Source organism: Gouania willdenowi, chromosome 6, assembly GCF_900634775.1.
Source record: "Gouania willdenowi chromosome 6, fGouWil2.1, whole genome shotgun sequence".
NCBI lineage: Eukaryota > Metazoa > Chordata > Actinopteri > Blenniiformes > Gobiesocidae > Gouania > Gouania willdenowi.
The window spans coordinates 42,829,053-42,848,609 of NC_041049.1; the positions used below are offsets into that span (position 1 = coordinate 42,829,053).

At 38.4% G+C, this 19,557-nt stretch overlaps 1 protein-coding gene across 1 annotated transcript in view; it reads right to left on the reverse strand.

Annotated features, from left to right (window-relative positions):
* Positions 1-13,513, reverse strand: part of shank3a (SH3 and multiple ankyrin repeat domains 3a) — a 245,538-nt gene extending 232,025 nt beyond the window's left edge. The window contains 2 exon segments of the mRNA XM_028449494.1: positions 13,044-13,240; positions 13,243-13,513. Of these exon segments, the coding sequence (XP_028305295.1) occupies positions 13,044-13,240; positions 13,243-13,342 (297 nt within the window). The 5' untranslated portion in view covers positions 13,343-13,513.
* Positions 13,514-19,557: the final 6,044 nt, after the last annotated feature.

Genomic DNA, 19,557 nt, shown 5'->3' on the forward strand with positions numbered 1-19,557 from the left:
GGCATCTTTTTAGCCTCCTAAGAAGCCGTTTTAAACTTTTTGCTTGCCTCTGCCATGACCAGAAGTCAAACAGGCGAAAAAATACTTGCCGTGAAGCGATACATTCTCCAGGTCACATGACCTGGCCAAAGACGGTCCGTCTCCTCCAAACTTACATAGTTAGTCTTTCAAGGGAATCCCCACTCGGAGCATTGATACTGTCAAGCGCTTTATATTAGCCAGAGGAATCATTTAAAATAACTCATATGGGTCAACTCTTTAGGTCAAAAAGTCTGCGGTGTGCCTTTAATGACACCTTTTTCATGCTAATTACTGTGTAATGTCAGCCTTGAAGCTTATGTATAAAATTTCAACTTCAGAATCGACTCTTGGCTTTTCCTACTCAGACGTCATTACAGGCTGTTAACTATTGTAATTCATTTCATGTTCATACGAAGCAGAAATGCGTCAAAACAAGCTCAAGATCACGCAAGATTTTGCGCGAGATTTGACCTAAGGCTACACAGACCACCCGTTTCACAGCCAGAAATCTGAGCCAGAATTATGTTATTGTTGTGATGCATACGCTTCCATACACACAAATGTGGTTGGAGGTCTCAGCTTCCAGCAAAAAGAAAAGGCATAAACACAAATAGGAAAAGACAATCATAGTATTATTCAAATAAAACTATAAACGTTCAAATTAATGAACAAGCAGTGCAAGTAGATGAAGGTTTAGCCCATGCCGTATATCTATTTTCATTTAAGAAGGTGAAGTCTGTCATGTCACGTCATTGTACAGAGCACAACCAAAATAGCTGTCTCACACTATCTCCCTCTCTCCTATTCCTTTCCCCCTCATCCAGGTGTGTAACACTGCCCTCTCTTTTTATGTCTTTCCCTCTAATAAAGTTTGTCTTATTCTTCTTTGGGGGGGGGCTGCTGATGGTCACAATTATGCATAAAAATAAATTCATTTCACTAATAAAAATGCATAGCTGTCGTAAAAAGATAGACCTTCGACAGTGTGCAAGCAAGGTACATTTTTTTTTTTGAATGAAATAAAATCGAAAACAAAAAAAGAAATATGTTATTGTGTAAACATGGACATTTTTGTGTCTCTGACCATCCATTTACAAATACAAATTGCGTGTAAACGTGTGATATTTTCCCCACATATCACATAAGATGCTGTATTCAGTGTCAAATTGTAATTTGTGCTTGTTTTTGTAATAACAAAAATAATACCAACAACAATATTGCCACTTCTGTTTCCAGAAGTCAAAACCGTAGTTTCCATCTGTTTCGTCTGTGTGTGAATATGTTGATAATGCAAACTGCTTTGGGACTACTTTGGTGATAATATAACTTTTACAGGCTAGATAAATATAGATTCTTCTCTAAATAGAGGTTCAGGGTTGAGTGGTTGTCTACTTGTACAAAAGTTACGAAAAAAGAAAAAAAAAGCCTCAGAGAAGAAAAAGAAACAAAAAAAAATTGAGATCACCATTATTTTAACACCCTTTGCTTTTCTGACAGGTGTAACATTTAAAGAACTTCATGAAAACTTCACGTTGAAGGCTTTATCCTTTAAAATGCAAAAAAGAGAAACGATCTCCTGGAATCTCAGATCACTTTACTCCATGATGGGACTGACCTTGATGTTGACAGCAAAGAGTTTGTTTATTTGTTTGTTTGCAGAGATTGTTTTCAGACTCAGAATGGGTAATGATAATAAAGTTATGCAATGTGCTGTTCTTCTTCTCTTAAACATTTATTGCAGGACTAAACAAAACCTTTCCATTATAACTTTTATGTTAGTAATTTTACTTATTCTAGATTACAGATAGAAATCTTTACTGTGAAGGGTTGGTGTCATTTATAATTCTAATCACGTAATTGTTAAGGAATTACAAATATTTAGCAATTATAATTTTAATTTAAAGAAATGTTGATGTCGCAATCGTAATTGAATTGTAACTGAGTTTAGATAACTGACTTTGTAATTGTAATTGCCATGAAAAATTATAAAAAATGTCAATCATAGTTAAACTCAAAACTGTGGAACCGTGTTACAGTTCTATGTACAGTTCCACACGTACTGTATGTAGTTAACAATTATTAAAATGTGTTTCATATCAAACTTGCTCATATTTTATTATTTTAAAAACACTGAAGGGTAGTATAGAAGAGGAGTATACTGACAGAAAAAAGGTTCAGATGCCCATACCATGAATCAATTTGCATTGATTAGGAAGCCTTACAAGTTAACCAATAGATAGGAAATAAATTAGATGAGAGATAAATGTTTTACTGTAGTTTACAACAGATTTAGGACCTGTTATTGTAAGAGATGCTAACAGAAAGCGAACACAAGAGGAAGGGTAACTTTTATTAGATTTTAGATATTTATTTCAGGCTCGGTAATTGTGATTAATTGTAATTTTACTTTAGTAATTGGGAAAAATGCTGGTCACTGTAATTGTAATTGAATAGTAATTGTAACTGAAAAATGTAACTGACCCCAAACCTGATACTGCCACAGGTAGAATAATTATTGACTGTAAATCAAAATTAACTCTAATCCTAAGATTCATGTGTTTAAAAAAATAGACATTTGTGAAATAGAACCAATTAAAAAAAAAAAACACTTTTGTTTGTGTCCACCTTTTTCTAAGATGAGGTTGAAAATAGGCCAGGGTTGTATCCATCATTTCCCCTCTCTCCACTTTATCTCTCACTGGGCAGGACTTTGTTGACAGATGGGGGGCAGCTCGGAGAGGAAGAGGGATGAATTGGATAGAAATGAAACTAAAGGGAATGGGTGTTACACGGGGTCATATCACAGTGATTTAGTCTCTCTCTTTATGGTTAATGTGAGCAGATGGGAGTAGGAATATGCAGCTGTAGCTTGTTCCCCAGTTACTACTGTAAATTAAGCAATGAATAGCAACACAGGGGACTTGAGAGGCTTGCCAAAGACATATCATCACAAACACAAGATTGCTGACCGTATGCTACCCTGAGAGCATTTACAGAGACTGTCAAAGAAGTCTTCGAGAGACTGTGGAGCGATAAGAACGTGAGGTGTGAAAGGAAAGCAAGGTACACACATGAGGATGTTTTATCTGTAACAGAAGCCACACATGAAGATAAAAAAAATACAGGTGTTAAACAGTTTTGATCACAATGTGTGGTAATCTCAACCCAGCTCACCACACACACAAGGATTCTGTCCAACCTCCAAGGTGTTCTAACGAAACCAAAGAACAAGAACAAGAACAAAAAGAAGAAGAAGCTTTTTTGCTCAGGCATAACGGTGGATTCAGCACTTTCATTGGTGGAAAAAACCTGATATAAGAATAACAGACTGGAAAAAATCATGGAGTCAGCGTGAACAATGACTCCATAGTCTATTTAGCAAACTAGAGGTGAGTAAATAAAACCTAAACAAAACTTTGGAAGACTTCAAGAAAGAGACATTGTGCATGGGTAAAGCTGCAGTATGTATGTTTTTTTATTTATTTATTTGGTCAAAAATGTATCCTAATCTTTGAGCATATTGTAAGTAAGTGTTCTGAGAGGACTCTGGACCTCTGCTCCTTCTCTTGTCTCTGTATTTAAGCTTTAGAAATCCAGGAGCGTGATTGGAGTTTGCGGCCAATCAAAGATATTTTACACACAGAGTGCTCCATGGGCTGTTTTGGGACACTACTATTGGCTGCACGACTAAAGTCGATGCACGTTTTCACGTCCTATCAGCAGTAAAAGTGCAATTGTGGACGTTTTGACAGGAAAAGCATTAGGCACAACAGTTACAAGGTAAAACAAGCCAAAAAAAGAAAATCAACGTGGTGAAGCAACAGTCTAAAATCTCAAACATACAATACTCGAATGGAACGGACTCCAAGGTGGTCCACATAGACTCAAAGTGGACGTCTGTGACTGCATGCAGTCTGCCCCACGTACTGGTGTCACAGGGAGGACAGACACGATAAATGACGTGTACACAGAAGAAAAGCATATCCAAGGTTAAGAGAACAGGCGTAATTTATTTCCAGTGTGGATGTGGAGTGGTGTGGGTCTGCTCTGACCTGCAGTTGGGATCACTGTGGCCGTCTGTGAGAGCTTTGGCAAATACGGCAGGGGCCGCTACAAATTGAGGACTGTAACTACAGAGCGATTCTTGCTTTCATGTCAGAGTCTCTAAAACATTAGAAAACTCTCCAATAACACAAGATAAAGTCCTGACATTTGTCAGGAGTCTCTATTGAAAAAAAAGTCCACAATTGTGTGCGTTTCTGAGGATGCTGGTCAATTCGAAACAGAAAAGGGGGGGGAGCATAGTTGGTTCCATGCAAGTCTCACAGTTATACATACTGCGGCTTTAATTGTGTTAAATTAGCACAGCCATGTTTGTTTACACCTGCTTCTGTGTCGGCTTGCATTTAATTGGCTACAGTCCGTTCTACGTCACATTTCTCTGAGTTAGGACACGGCAGTCGTCTGCTTTCCCCACACACGAAGATTCTACGATTCTCTGGATAAGTTCACCCTGAAAACACCTCAAATCATATGCTAATCTAATAATAATCCTTTGATACCGAGAAAATTGGGCATTCTTTGGTCGGGAAGGAGGAAAATTAGGATAAAAACAGCCCAATTGTCTTTATGTGTGTACCACCCTTTAGATGTGGTAACGCCAAGTTACAAGAGAGATAAAGCAGGATAAAATCTGATTGAAGACTGGGACACAAAATCACTTCACTTTCATATCAGAAGAAAAACTGTGAAAATAAGAACAGAAAATGGTAGCATATATAAATTGTGTACATCAAATACATACTTAAAGGCACACTGTGTAACTTTTGGCCACTAGGGGTGCTAGACCTGTAACTTTCACGTCAAGCACCCCTAGTGGCCACAAGCGCTGCAGCAAAAGTCAGCAAACAGTCAGTGGGGCCAGCCTCCCTTGTCTTTTAATTGTGTACGCAGACAGTAGTTGACCTGTAACTTCTGGATAAGGATAGGCTCTAAGGGCTGGGGTGCAAAGCGGTGCTGGGCTTATTCCGTAGCTACAGTCTATGGGCTGGAGGAGCAGCCGCCACCCTCCTCTCCTCGTTGCTGGAGGTTGGCCCTCCTCGCGGTGTCGGTGGCGCTGCCCCCTACTCCCTGGCCTCGCCGCCGTCATCGGCCCCTTTTACCAAGGGTCGGCGTGGCTGCCGGGGTCGGGGCGGAAGGGCAACTCCATTTGACCAGGTCACGTGACCTGGCCAAGCCCCGCTTGGAGCAATGATACTGTCAAGCACTGTATATTGGCCTGAGGAATCATTTAAAATAACTCATATGGGTCAACTCTTTAGGTCAAAAAGTCTGCAGTGTGCCTTTAAAGTAAAGATAGCCACAAGACCTAGCAGTAGACACACTCTTTGTCTTTGTTGAATCAATAATCATCTATACCTGCTGATTCTGAGACACCAGTGGAGAATCTTTTCCTTGCAGGGCTTATAACCCTCAATGTAAACGCTAACCAGGATAAGCAGTTAATTAACCTAACGTAGAATGAAAACTTTAGTAACACATTAAACAACATGCGGTGTAACTCATTTTTGTTGAGAGGACACATGCATGATAACCTAAAACATTTCCCAATTAAGGCAAACCATTTCCTGGATAAAACTGAAGTAAGAATGCACAACTATTTATTTGGCTGCTGGAAAAAAAAGAATCTGACGTCATCCACCAATCAGGAGCCAGCACCCTCCCACCATACCCCTACCCCCCCAAATTCTGCACATTTCAATACCGTACTTGTCCAAATTGGCTGAAAACTGCCAGACGAGTTACAGTAAGACGGAAGAATAATAATATATATTGTAAGAGCCAATATTTTGACATTTTTAATGATCCAACATTTGGCTGATTCAGCAGATATCCATGCCTTGAATTGCATTTTTTTTTTCCCCTTCAGTCATAGAGAAAATACCTCCTGACAGGGACTTTCTGAAAAGGGGCAGCTGTGAAGATGACTCATCTGCAGCTCCCCTTACTTTAATGAAGTTTTATTACATATTTTGTTACATCATTAAACTCTTTCTTCTTTTCTCTAGTTGGCTGCCTCAGTTTTCCCTCACTGCCCATTGTTTGAGATCCAGCAAACGGATTCACTTCACGCTATCTGCCTTACACCAAAACAAAGTGTTCCACATGCCAAGGGAAGGACTGCTTAATACTGTGCAGTTAAAGAGCTGTTGTCCTCCTCTCGGGACTCTTTACAGACCTCAAGCATTTCTGAAGGAAGCAACTTATCTGAGTTTTATTTTTAGAAGCTCAGAATACAACGCATAAATTTTATATAAGATGTTTTAATGAGTATTGGCCCTTTATTTTATTTTTTTCCATTAGCATTTGTCTGGAGGATTTCAAAATCCTGCTTTAATGAAATAGTTAGTATTTCGATATTTTGCGATTGCAACATCTGCGTTTTTTTTTTTTTTTTTTTTTAAACAGTCATGTTCAAGTCATGCCTCAATATGACACAGAATACCTCAAATGCATGTTTTGGGTCAATATCACACCTTTACATGCTATTTTTCCCCAGGGAAAACTGGCAATATAGCAAGTGTAGGAAATGAATTAATATATCAAATGTCACTTATAAACTTGTGCTTTTTAATCAAACAGCTGCACGGTATTTCACAGAAAATGAAATTGAAGTATCTACTGTATGTGACACAAACTAAACCCTTACTTACATGTTTTGGGATCGTATTACGGAATTGAGGTTTGAGGATATTTAAGGAAAATCTGAGTTCTTAAAGGACACGTGACACCAAAAATCATATTGAGGCTAAATGGAAGAACACATCCTAAATACTGCATCCACAAATTATTTTACAATAAAATGTCCATCTTAACGTTAAATTTGGCTTTTTAATGTTGCTTTTTGCACATTTACGGTCTGCTTTCCAGATAGCAACTATTATTATTACACCAACTACTCTCAAAGATGCCTCTATACTGTGTAGCAGTTAATGCACCCCGTGCATCACTGAGATCAGCGTGCATGGGGAGAGCGTGAGCTGCTTTGTAATATGTATGTATGTATGTACTGTACATGTATGTATCTGTTATCACTGCTGTGCAAACTATAAAGCGTTGTCGAATGTGTGCGTGTGTGTGTGGGTTGCCAGGTTGGAAGGAGTTAAGTGCTCGGTATCTGTCCTCTAGTTTAGTGTTTCTCAAATGGGGGTACGCAAAGGCACTGCAGGGGTTACTTGAGAGACAGAAATGTATTGGAAAATTAACAAATGAAAGCATTAAAAACATAGGGCTTTAAAAAATGTATTTTTAGTGAAAAAAGATAATCATGATAATAGTGAAATAAATTATTTTGATTAGAACATTAACTTTAAATACAAGGCTCAGTCTTGGTCGCACATCAAGCACGAGATGACCAAAAAATATAGAAATAATTGTATTCAGGAGGCACTAAATACTGTTTTATTCTACTTATTTACAAAATGAGACTCCTTAAAATGTGTGTTATCACTTGTTCATTCCATCATTATGCTCTATAGCAGTGACGTGCAGTCAGTGTAGGCAAGGTGGGCAGTGCCTACCCAAGGGTGAATTGATATTTTGATTAATTGTTTTAATTATAATATAATTATAAATTATCTATTTTTCAATTTCCATACCTATAAGTTTGAAAGTGTCCCAAATTGCTAAACATCGCTATTTCCTAACCGCTGTATGGCAGGAGGAGGCCACACCCTTTCTCAAAGGCACATTGCTGCTCTGCCTCTGTTCCCATAGTGTGTTTTTATGGGTTTTAAAAGATGGGAGACCTTTCTTTTTTTAGATGGCTAAATGCTTGTTCATGTGGATCTTGTTGGGTTTTTTCTTTCTTATTATGAATTTTATATTTTGATAAGCGCAATGAGATTCAGAAATAAGAGAAAGGGGGTAATTGAGCCAAAAAGGTTTGAGAACCACCACCCTAGTTCATATCAATAAGGCTCAATAAATCATTCAAACATGAATGTCTAACTCATGTTTAAAGGTCCCATGTCATGCTATTTTTGTCAATCTCCTTTTGTTCTAAGAACCCCAAAAACATAGTATTTGAGATTCATTTTCCCAAACTCGCCTGTTTTCCAGAGTTTCTGAGCAACTCTACACAAACAGACTGATTTGCGGCCGACTTATGCATATTCATGAGTGGGCGTGTCTATATATGGCACACTGACTTCCTCCTTCCCGCACGGTGACGTTGGGCCAGAGGACGGCCCGCCCTCCTCCCACCCACTCCGTAGCCAAGCTCATGCTGCTTTATAAACACGAGACAGAGAGTGGGGGCGGGGCGTTCATTGACTGTAGAAAATACATACATACATTTCAGCGTTCTTCACTGCACTGCGCGAAGAACGCTGAAATGCTCACCTTCGTGGGCGTGTCTGATTACAAGTCAATCACGGCAAAGAGCTTCCTGGAGGCGTGGCTTCTCCAGCTCAGAGTCGTGTCAAATTCATCATCAAAGAGGGAACACGTCATCAAATTGGAGCGAGGTGTTTGTGCTCACCCTGCAGTAAGAAAGGAGCAAATCACCCTCTAACTAAAGATTGAGGGAATCAATGAAAAAAACACTTTGGGCATGTGTATGAAGCCCTAATAGCACTTTATGATGTTTAAAGCACAGAAGAGTTGATTTAGCTTAACATGGGTCCCTTAACTCTCTCAAGCCTAAATGTGTTTTCGTGTGTGTGTGTGTGTGTGTGTGTGTGTGTGTGTGTGTGTGTGTGTGTGTGTGTGTGTGTGTGTGTGCATGCATGTTTGTCTGTGTGTGTGTGTGTAAACAATCATGTGGTAAAGAAAACAGTACTTAGTGTGAAAACCATGCAAACCTCAAATCAATGTTTAACATTTTATTTGGTAATATTTACTCCTTTATAGGTGACGAGGACCAGAGGCAAAGTGCACCAAATCAAAGCGAATGGAGAGCATGGATTAAAACAGGTGGAGACTAGAGGAGTAAGACACATGTTTCTATGCGTCTCCTTTGTACAAAGATGAATGACATCCATTAGTGCTATTGGAAATCAGTCTCTCTTTTTCTCCAATCATAGAAATAGAGTTTTGGTGGCTGAATAAATGATGAATGACGAATGATAATCTAAAAAAATAAATAAATAAATCCTAATCTTTGCACACATATCCCCTAATACCCAGTAACAGCAGTTTGTTCATGACTCCCATTGCATTTAACACATTGCTTTTAGAAAGGCTCTTAATTTGAGTGGCACAAAAACTGAAAATACAAAATACTTGGTATTATTGTTTAAAATTATATTTTTATTATTATTATTATTATTATTATTATTATTATTATTATTATTATAAACAAAATCAAATGGAAATTGCAATACAACAGGGAATATAAGCTTGCATGCATGTTTGGGACAATATCCTGCAATTTTTCATCGCAGACGGGGGGCAAAGAGACGGAAATGTCAATGTCGCAAAATATAACAAAAAATGACAAAATGTGAAACAGATACAGAAATCGCTATGACGAGAAATAAATCCTTACGACATACTTTGGGACATTATTACGCATCAACAAGCAATTTTCTATCGTGAAACGTTTGCCCTAAAGCGTAGCAGTTACATTCTGGCATTTACATTCAGCGCAAATAAAATGGAAAAATATGAAATTAATTTTTTTTTTAAAAATTGTGTACTCAATTAACAATATTTAGCATGTTTGATATATTTTTTTGAAGTTTAATAGCAAGTAATGACATCTGATGAGGGAAAGATGATGAAAAGTGTAAACTTATGCTGAAACGGGTAAACTCTGAAAAAGAATTGAAGAAATTTTCAAATAAAAAAATCTGTGCCTCTCCAAATGTTATAAATAGAGCAGCAGTCAGGGGCCTGCATGCATTGCCACAAATGACACATTGGCCTCTGTAAATCTACCCTCTAGTGGTGAAAGAAAAACAATCTCAATCTCAAAAAGCAAAAATATGACGAGAGGTCCGTTGTTTTGCGCTAGCCAAACGTGCTATCAAGACCATGATGCCCTTTGCTACCGCATACTTGTGTGAAAGTGGATTTTCAGCTTTGACAAACATGAAAACAAAATATAGAACAAGACTTTGTGTGGAGAACGATTTAAGGCTCAGACTATCTAAAATGCTGCCAAACATTGCATAGTTCTGTGCATCATCTCAACCTCACCCTCTCATTAAAGTTGTACAGTTTCAGGGTGATAAGTATGTTGTATTACTGCTATTTGTTCATTCAATCAACACGTTTGGTGAAATTATTTCGCCAAAAAAAAAATATATATATATATATATATATATATATATATATATTGGTTTATCACTGAAAATGCCAGTATTAAATAAAATGAACAAGTGATAATTCTGAATGAGAAGTTTTCGAGTGTGGTTACAGATGATTATTATTTTGTATTATATATTATTCCTCAACAGGATAGGTAACATTCAGAAACAAATTTCTCTGTGGAGCTACATTGTGTATGAGCGTACATTGTTGTGTTTTTAGAGTGTAGGGGGTACATGGCTTCAGGTTAAATGTGTGAAAGAGTACAGGACTGTGAAATGTTTGGGAGCCACTGTTATAGTCTATGTTAAAGCTTAACCAATCTGATATGTTATTAGCATTTGTCTGCCTCTTTCTGATGGAATGACAAATACTGACTATTCTAGAACAAACAAGAACAAGAGCAATCAATCAGTAATTAACAGAAGAAATGTGACATTTTTAATGCATTTTCCTCCCACACAAGGTCTTTGCTTTACCATGACGCTAAAAAGAACAATATTTGCCTATTGTGATCTTTGGATACTACTGTATCAACCTAATCTGCTCTTGAAACCCAGCAGGCGATGTGTAATCCTGCATCAGGAGATCTATTCTGGTGTAAATCTCCAGCTCACTCAAAGTACACATGAGTCTTCTGCAACGGCTCCATGAAAGATTCAAACTGTCAGAAGTTGGCCATCTGTCATCTGCCTCCATGTTTGCCTCTGACTTTCAGACTCTCTGTGTGTTTGTTCGGATGTTTGCCACATGCTGACGCTCCATGTGTGTTCCCTCCTGCCTTTACCTCCACTCAAACACCACAGAAGAAGAAGAGCATGGACTCCCACTCCCACCGCTTTGAAATGAAAGTAATAATTACTTAAGTTACGTAAGTACATGAGTGTAAATCCAACGTGGATAGAATGAGTGTGTATAGTGTGTGTGTGTGTGTTTTGCGTGCACACTTGTGTCATTGTGTGCATACTTAAATACAGTCTTCTGAGGGTCATATGAGTGTTCCAGTCTTTTTTTTTCTGCTATTGTGCAGCACCGATGGGGAATTCTCTTTTCAACTGCCCTCCTTTTTTATTTTCTGTCTTTTTTCCTGGCATTCACTGCTGCTGCAGCCTCAAAAAAGATACAATGGGTCATTTCATCCCATTCAACAACAATGAGCCAATCAACAATCACAAATGGACGCTGCTACATCTGTGTAAAGAGGAACTAAACCTTCAGCAAAAATCACACTTTTGCATCTTCATGCTGCGAGTACCTGACACTTAAGGATTTAAATGTGAATATAATTCAATTCAAGTGTAATAAAGAGACTTTAAGGAGACAAACAGTGGAAGGTTAACAATAAAAACAGTGTTTGAACACAGTACTAGGGGTGTGCATTGCCATGAATCTTATGATACGATACGATTCACGATTTTCATGTCACAAAATACAACATATCCCAATATATCCAGATATATCACAATTCGATATACATCACGATGTATCACAATATCAATCATTTAAAATGTCTACTTTACAAGTATTAAATGGTATGAAACACAATTTATTTCATTTTTTTTTTAACTTGTGAGAAGTACATGGTAACTAATTCAAGAACCAATACCAAAAACAAGTGGTATGTTTATCAAACTGTCAAATACATTTTTTCAAAAAAGTGTAACATTTGCTTCTATAACAGATTCTGATTCTGTTAAGTTGTTAAAAAAAAAACAGTCACAAGGTCTGATGTGGTTCACTGACACCTAGTGATCGGGCGTTTACGCGCTATGCATATATTAACGCAAATAAATGTTGTTTTTTCGCTAAAAATGATTTAAAAAATTGATTTGGACATTATTTTTTGGATCGATATGATAATCGTGCAGTGGAATATTGCAATATATCCCCAAATACATTTTTCTTTCACCCTTAGTACAAACAGTGCCACGTTAGCAATAAAAACCAGTGACAAGACACTTAACGTGACAACAGTGTGTGTGTGTGTGTGTGTGTGTGTGTGTGTGTGTGTGTGTGTGTGTGTGTGTGTGTGTGTGTGTGTGTGTGTGTGTGTGTGTGTGTGTGTGAGAGAGAGAAAGAGAGAGAATCAGTGTGAGACAGAATAGATCCCACCAGGTCACACTACCAAATCTTTTCAGCTGCAGGTAATAGTAAAGCGTAACCATTTCCCTCTTTCGCGTCACACAGTCAGTGTCTGAACAGTTTTTTTTTTTCAAATGAGATTCATTTGGCAGTGTGTAAGGAAGACACACTTGGTCACGACTGTTTTACGAGGACACGCTGCATTTTGGGCAAAGGAAAAAAAAAAACAGAATAATCAATGGAATGGGTTTCAATGGTTGACAATAAATGGCAAAAAAAAACAGCTGTTGCTTTGTTTGAAATGATGCTTTCAATGTTTATTAAGGTGGACAACAGCAGAAAAAGAAAAGACAGGTGGAGGTAAAGTTGAAATAATCCCTCTCACCATCAGTGGCCAGTTGTCAAAGTCAACTGAAGCCCAGTTAATGAAGAGGTAGGTAGATTTATTAGTGGAACAAAAAGAAGCAAAGGGAGGGAAGAGGAACCAGCAGAATAAAAGGCACCCAGCAAATAACCACAGCAACAAACCAAGCCCAATGAAATGAAGAGAAAAGGAAAAGAAAGGAAAGAATGGAGCAGGACAGCTGTGAGCATAAAGTGAATATATTTGAAGATGAGGCTCTTACTGTCTGTTGGAGGTCTGGGATTCCAATGCGGATCACCACACTGTTTCCTGTTGGCTCGTCCATGGGTGCACGTCCACCGTGTGCTCTGTGCTCTGCAGCAGCGCCGTCCTCTCCCCGGGAGCTGCTGCTGCTGCTTTCAGTGATGCTACTGCTGCCCCCCTGGCTGCCGTTGGCTGCGTGTGTGTGAGGGTGTGTGAGTGGGTGTGTGCGTACTGCTGCTGCTGCTCTTGGTGCTGCTGCTGGTCCTGTCGTGCACGGCTGGGTGGCTCATGTTTGCCGGCTGCCGGACGCAGAGGCATGCTCCGTGTGAGGGACTCGATCTATGAACCTCTCTCTCTCTCTCTCCACTCTGTTTCTCTCTCTCTCCCCTCTCACACTCTCACACACACACACAAACATGCCAAGTCGCACATGCAGCAGACAGTGAGTGTTGCTCACAGCATATGCAGCGTTCATCACTCGCCTGGGAGAGAAACAAGAGAGAGAGACGGAGAGGAGAGGAGGAGAGGTGGGGTGAGAAAGAAACACAAAAAGGAGATAAGTAGCAGGTTAACTTTACGACGACACAAAAACACAATACACGACTGTAGTCATGTCATTCACAATGCAGAGATGGAATACTTTTATCACAGCAGGGGCCACAAAATGTGATCTGAGGGCCACGTTATCAAAATCAATTTATTAATTCATTCAGCAGACAAAAACCTATTCAGAGAACAAATGATGAAAGTGTCTAATCGTACGGTTGCGGTACGGACAACTACCGGTGCTATTGGTACGTGTACCGAAGTACACGTAAGTAGCGTCTTAGGGTTAGGTTTAGGGTTAGTCTTAGTCACGCAACCTAAACTGGCCAATGACCAGTGACGTGCAGTGACCACTAAGGCTGGGTAGGCACGTTGTAAATCCAGACCACCAATGACAATTTCATATGTTTCTGCTGACAAGTGTTAATTCAATTCAAATCAATTTTATTTGTATAAAGCAATTTCCAACAAAGTCATCTCAATGTGCTTATTAAAATATAAAATTCATAATAAGAAAGGAAAAACCCAACAAGATCCACATGAACAAGCATTTAGCCATCTAACAAAATCAACATCATAAACACCATTAAAGAAACATAAACAATTTAATATAGCCTCCATACTCTCCAACAGGATATATCTCATGACACGGCAGCACATCTGTTGTTTGTGTTGAAAACACAGAGAAAATGTCAACAACAACTCAGAACAGCCTCAGTGAGGAGCATCCACAAAGTCAATCCTTCCTTTTGTACCATTCACTGTAGAAAGTATATAACATGTTCTGACTTTACCTTAGCTGAAGATCTGGTAACTCAGGTGTTGGTCTCCATCTTTTAAAAGCTGTCGTATTTCCTCAAAAAAAAGTTTCTCTATCATCTCTTGAGCTGTTATCCTGACTGTAGTGTTATCCTGCCCACTAGCTAGAGAACATAGCAGCAGCGGTCACATGGCATCTATTCACTAATGTACTGTGAACTTACCTATAGCATTTAGCATAGCGCGGTTACGGCCAAAGGCAGCATGCGCAAACACGTAAAAACACGCAATGGGAACGGAGGCAGAGGAGCAACGTGCCTTTGGGAGGGGGCGTGGCCTCCCTCTGCCTTACAGCGTAGTGAAAAAAAAAAAAAAGTGTGCAGCTGTTCCAGGAAATAGTGCTGTTTAGTAATTTGGGCTATGAAACACACAAAATGCGGACACTTTCAAATTTATAGGTACTGTAGGCTATTGGAAATGGAAAAATAAATAATTTATAATTATATTTTAATTAAAACAAATAATCAAAATATCAATTCACCCTTGGGTAGGCACTGCCTACCTTGCCTACCCTGACGGCACGTCACTGCCAATGACTGACCTATGACAAGACCTAAACTGGCCAATGAGCGGTGCTGCGTATGGATAGAATGTTGGTATATTGACACGACAACCGTACGAATAGCCACTGCCATAAATTATTGAGAATGTCGTGTCTTCTTTGCAGACTGGAGGAATGGGCATTCTTCTTACATCTTGTCAGCCTGGTCTGATACCATGTCATCAGGTAAGCAAAAAACTTTCACATTTTTGTTGAAAATCTTCTAAACATTCTTCAGGTCAGGTTGTAGCTTAGTCCAATGTCCAAGTTGAAGATCCTTCAGGAAAATAGTCAACATCACTTCAAGAAACAGTCAATCCGTCCTCAAAAGTCAAAAAATACGGGTCACGGCACCAAATCTGTAAGACTTTTCCCTACCTTTTTCCTGAATCTTTTAATTGAACAGCTCCGAAGACAGATGACAAGAGTAGTAGAATTTCCATGAGGTTTATTCCAGTTACAGTCACAATTAAAATACACACAGGTGGCCGGAGGAATATGTCTTTGTATGTCTGTGTGTCTCTCAGTTCTCTGTGTATCTCTAGCTCTGTCTATGTCTACCTACAGGGTTCTCGCCAGTGTTGTTGCGCATAGGGGCCCTCAACGTTGTAATTTTGCTCCACTGCGGAGCAATGGTGCTGTTGTTATTTTCTTTTTTAATTGGTGCCAACGTAATAATTGTTGCAGACTTGGACACAAAAGGGACTCCCAGGTGTGCACTGGTTGTTTTAACTCTTTTTTTATTCTGAATAACCCAGCAACACATTCATCAGGTGCACCGTCGAATTAATACAGGCGATTGGCTCCGACGCTTCCGTCTTTACCTGAGGACGCTTGCAGCGCTTTAGCTGCCCCATATGCACATTTTTAAGCTCCGAGGTGTGCTGACAGTCTCGACACTGCTGTGCGTGGAGACCCAAAATATTGTGGTCTGGAAAGGCTCGGTCGAGAAGGCACCACCCCGCTCCCAACTCGCCATTTACTGGGGGCCGCTTACCGGGGCCGTGGACATGGTTACCTTGCTAAGCCCTCTCCGCTCTACGGCAGGCACGGAGCCCCCTCACCCCCAGCACGGACTGTGCACATTTATCTCTGCATTTACTGTCCCTGACATAAATAATTAATTTTGTTTTTTTTTATTAATCCAACTTTTGTTTAAAAACCCAAATGACACAAGTGTGATGAGAGCTGATAATATAGGTTTTTAAAGTTGCTTTGTTGGTGCACAGCAAAATGTTTAGTTCCTTGTGGGATTAATGCTGTTCGTTAAGTTTTGTTTGGAAGTCTATATTTTTACTGAATAAGCTTTTGTGTTAGATCAGATTGAATTGAATCTGATCTGAATCGATAAATTACTAAAATATTAGCATGTTCAGCTAATATTTTAGCTGTTTATTGATATATATTTCTTTTGTAGTACGATTACTGTTGGATTTGGTGATTTGATATAAATAAATATATTAGTGTTACATTTGTTTGGTTACTTTAATGAATTTGGATACTGACACATATACCTTGTTTAAAAGTATGAAATAGCCACAAAGTCAGGAAAGGAAAAAAAGATTGTAGCACCCTGAATCGGAATCGAATAGAATCGTCAGGTCCCTTAGATGCCACACCCCTAAAGGTAAGGCAGTAAAAAAGTTTTAAAAAAAAAACAACTTTAGCTTTACTTCACAAATTTTGACCCTCAAAGGGATATACATTTCAAAATTTTCCGCGACGCTCGCTCGAGGGCCACGCCCCTCACACTGAAAAATTCCTGGTGAGAACCCTGAGCTGTGTGTCTTCATGGCATATACAGCAGTGTCTGGTACAAACGTGATCTAGACATATATTACAGTGCAGTCTAGCTCTTCTTAGATCCCTTCGCTGACCGTGAGGTCATGTACACAATGTGTGAGTGTTCAAACCAAAGTGTCTGGGCCTACTGGACATTACAAACTACAGATCTAATAATAATAATCTAGTAATAATGAGCAATCTGAGCATTAACACAGGAAAAAACTAACAATTAAGTCTGTTTTTTGTTTGTGTTATTAGTCATGTTGTGTATTTGGGTTGTCAATTTGTGTGTTTATGGTGTCGTTTTGTGTGTTCTCTGGGATTTTGTATGTTTTTGGAGTCACTTTGGGTATTCATTTTGTGTATTTTTTTTTTGTCCTGTATTTTATGTGTTGTTTTGTATATCTTGCAATTTTAAACTTTTTATTTTGGGTATTTGTTGATTTGTGTTACGAGTCAATTTGTGTTTTTGGAGTCACAACTGAATTTTTGGTGTTGTTTTGTGTATTTTCTGTGATATTGTCTGTTTTCTTGGATTCATTTACAGACAGAATAATTATTATTATTTTTATTTATTTTTTGTTGTTTAATAGTTTCATTTATTTATTTTCTTTTTCCTGTTGGAATTAAACATTTCCTGTTCTGAAATAAACATAACGTAAAATAACATTTTGACTTATTTTGCTATTCATTTTAAATGATTTTGGGTGTCATTTTATCATTTTTACTTTACGACAGTTGCTCATGTTTGTCATAATGTAACAATGACACAACACTGATGTAAAGTGATCAGTGTTTTTTTTTTTCAGTAACGGGGTAATCTAACTAATGACTTTGTATGCCATTACAACACCGTTAACGTTACAGAACGTTAAATGTGGTGCGTTTCATGCATTGATTGAATAAAATGTTATCCGAAAGCTCCCCTGGCTTCATACTCAGTTGTAGTGAGGAGGTGGGTTAAAAACAAGGTAAGCGATTATGATTGGCTAAGGCGGCATCATGTTTCATGGTAGCCAATCAGAGCCAGTGTTTTTACAGATGTGCCAGCACACGAGCCACACACACACACACATACACACAGAATCACCACAGATTGGATGAAGCAGCAGAGATGGTGAGCGTGGAGCAATCTGATGAAAAGTTGTCATTTTTAAGGTGGCGATACAAACACTACTTTAAATTAATTGTGGTCAAAGGGAAGTGTTCATTATATCCAGGAGTGAAGACTTTGTCCACATCCGTTGTAAGCAACTCAAATTTAATGAAGCACCTCACGACACACGCATCTAAAAAATGTGAATTATTTGACATAGAGCAACTTTTTTTTTAACAGTAACTTTCCTTGGTCAAGAGTTACTTTTTTTTATAGAGTAATTCAATTACTCACCCATTTACTTTTTCATAGTGAGTAGTGAGTAACTATAATTAATTACTTTTTTTAAAGTAACGTTGCCAACACTGAAAGTGATACACACAAATATGTAAAAATGTCCTTCAAAATGTCTGCATTTCTACATCTGAGGTGTGTGAATTGAGTTTAGCAGCAACAAGATCATCAAGGAATGTCACTAATGAACTGGGCTCAAGTTCATTTGGCACTGTTCACACTGGCTCTGTCACACATGGCTGCTGGGATTGGAGAGCAGTGTGTGTGTGTGTGTGTGTGTGTGTCGGTTTTGAACAGGGTGTTTGTTGAGATCAATACAGAGCAGGGTTTGGCCTTCATGCTTCAATTTATCTGTGAGCGAGGTTCACCGATCAAAGGTCTCCATGGTAAACACTGTCACACACACAGAACAAACTCACATAAATAGAAATACGGATTTTTGGTGCATTTTTTCTGTCTGTGGGAGTCATTTCTATTTGAGGTGTTGTTTAAACATTGAATAATCATGGAACAGTGGCTGGAAACAAATGCTGAGCTTGTTCTGCTTAAAAAGACAAGTTGTAGCTTGCAAACTTCAACCATATCATTGGTTATTATTTTAAAAAATGAATACAAATATGGACACATTGCCTCACATAACAATTTCAAAAAGTGAATGCAGGATCCGCTTGGCTCAGTTAAAAACGACATCAATTCCTAATTGAACTGGTGGCCAAAAAAAGCTGAAATGCTTTTCAAAGTCCTGCACATTTGATTGTTTTAAAACTGGCTTCACTTCACAATTTTTGTTTCAAATATTTTTTTTTTTTTTTTTTCTAACCATTTGTGCTTTCTTCTGTTTAGTTTTTCTTTAGCTTGCACCCATACATCCCATGTCAACCAGATAAAAGTCAGAATGAATCTCTATTCGTGCAGACAGGCCAAAACAGTTCAATACAGCAAATGAAAAAAGAACGTTTTTAAAAAATGCATTGAAGTACATTGATTTACCAATGTATTTCCAGCCCCCTACAGCAGACATGGGCAACTGGAAACTCAGGGGCCACATGTGGACCATAGTCTAATTTTGTGCAGCCACCCAAAAGTGGACACACAAAATGACACAAAAAAACACTGAAAATGGCAGAAAAATACACAAGATGACCCCAAAAATATAACTGAAATGACAACCATAAAACACAAACGACAACTAAAACTCACAAAATGAATGACAAAATATACTCACAAACAACAGCAAAAGTACATGAAATGACATCAAAAACACACAAAAAGATAGAAAATAATATCAAATGATATTTAAAAAAAACACACAACAACAAAAGTACACAAAATGACAACAAAAACACACAAAATAAGAAAATGATACCAAAAATGCAGAAAATGACAATAAAAACACTCAAGAAGAGAAAAAATCATACCAAATGATACCACAAACACAGAAACAACAGCAAA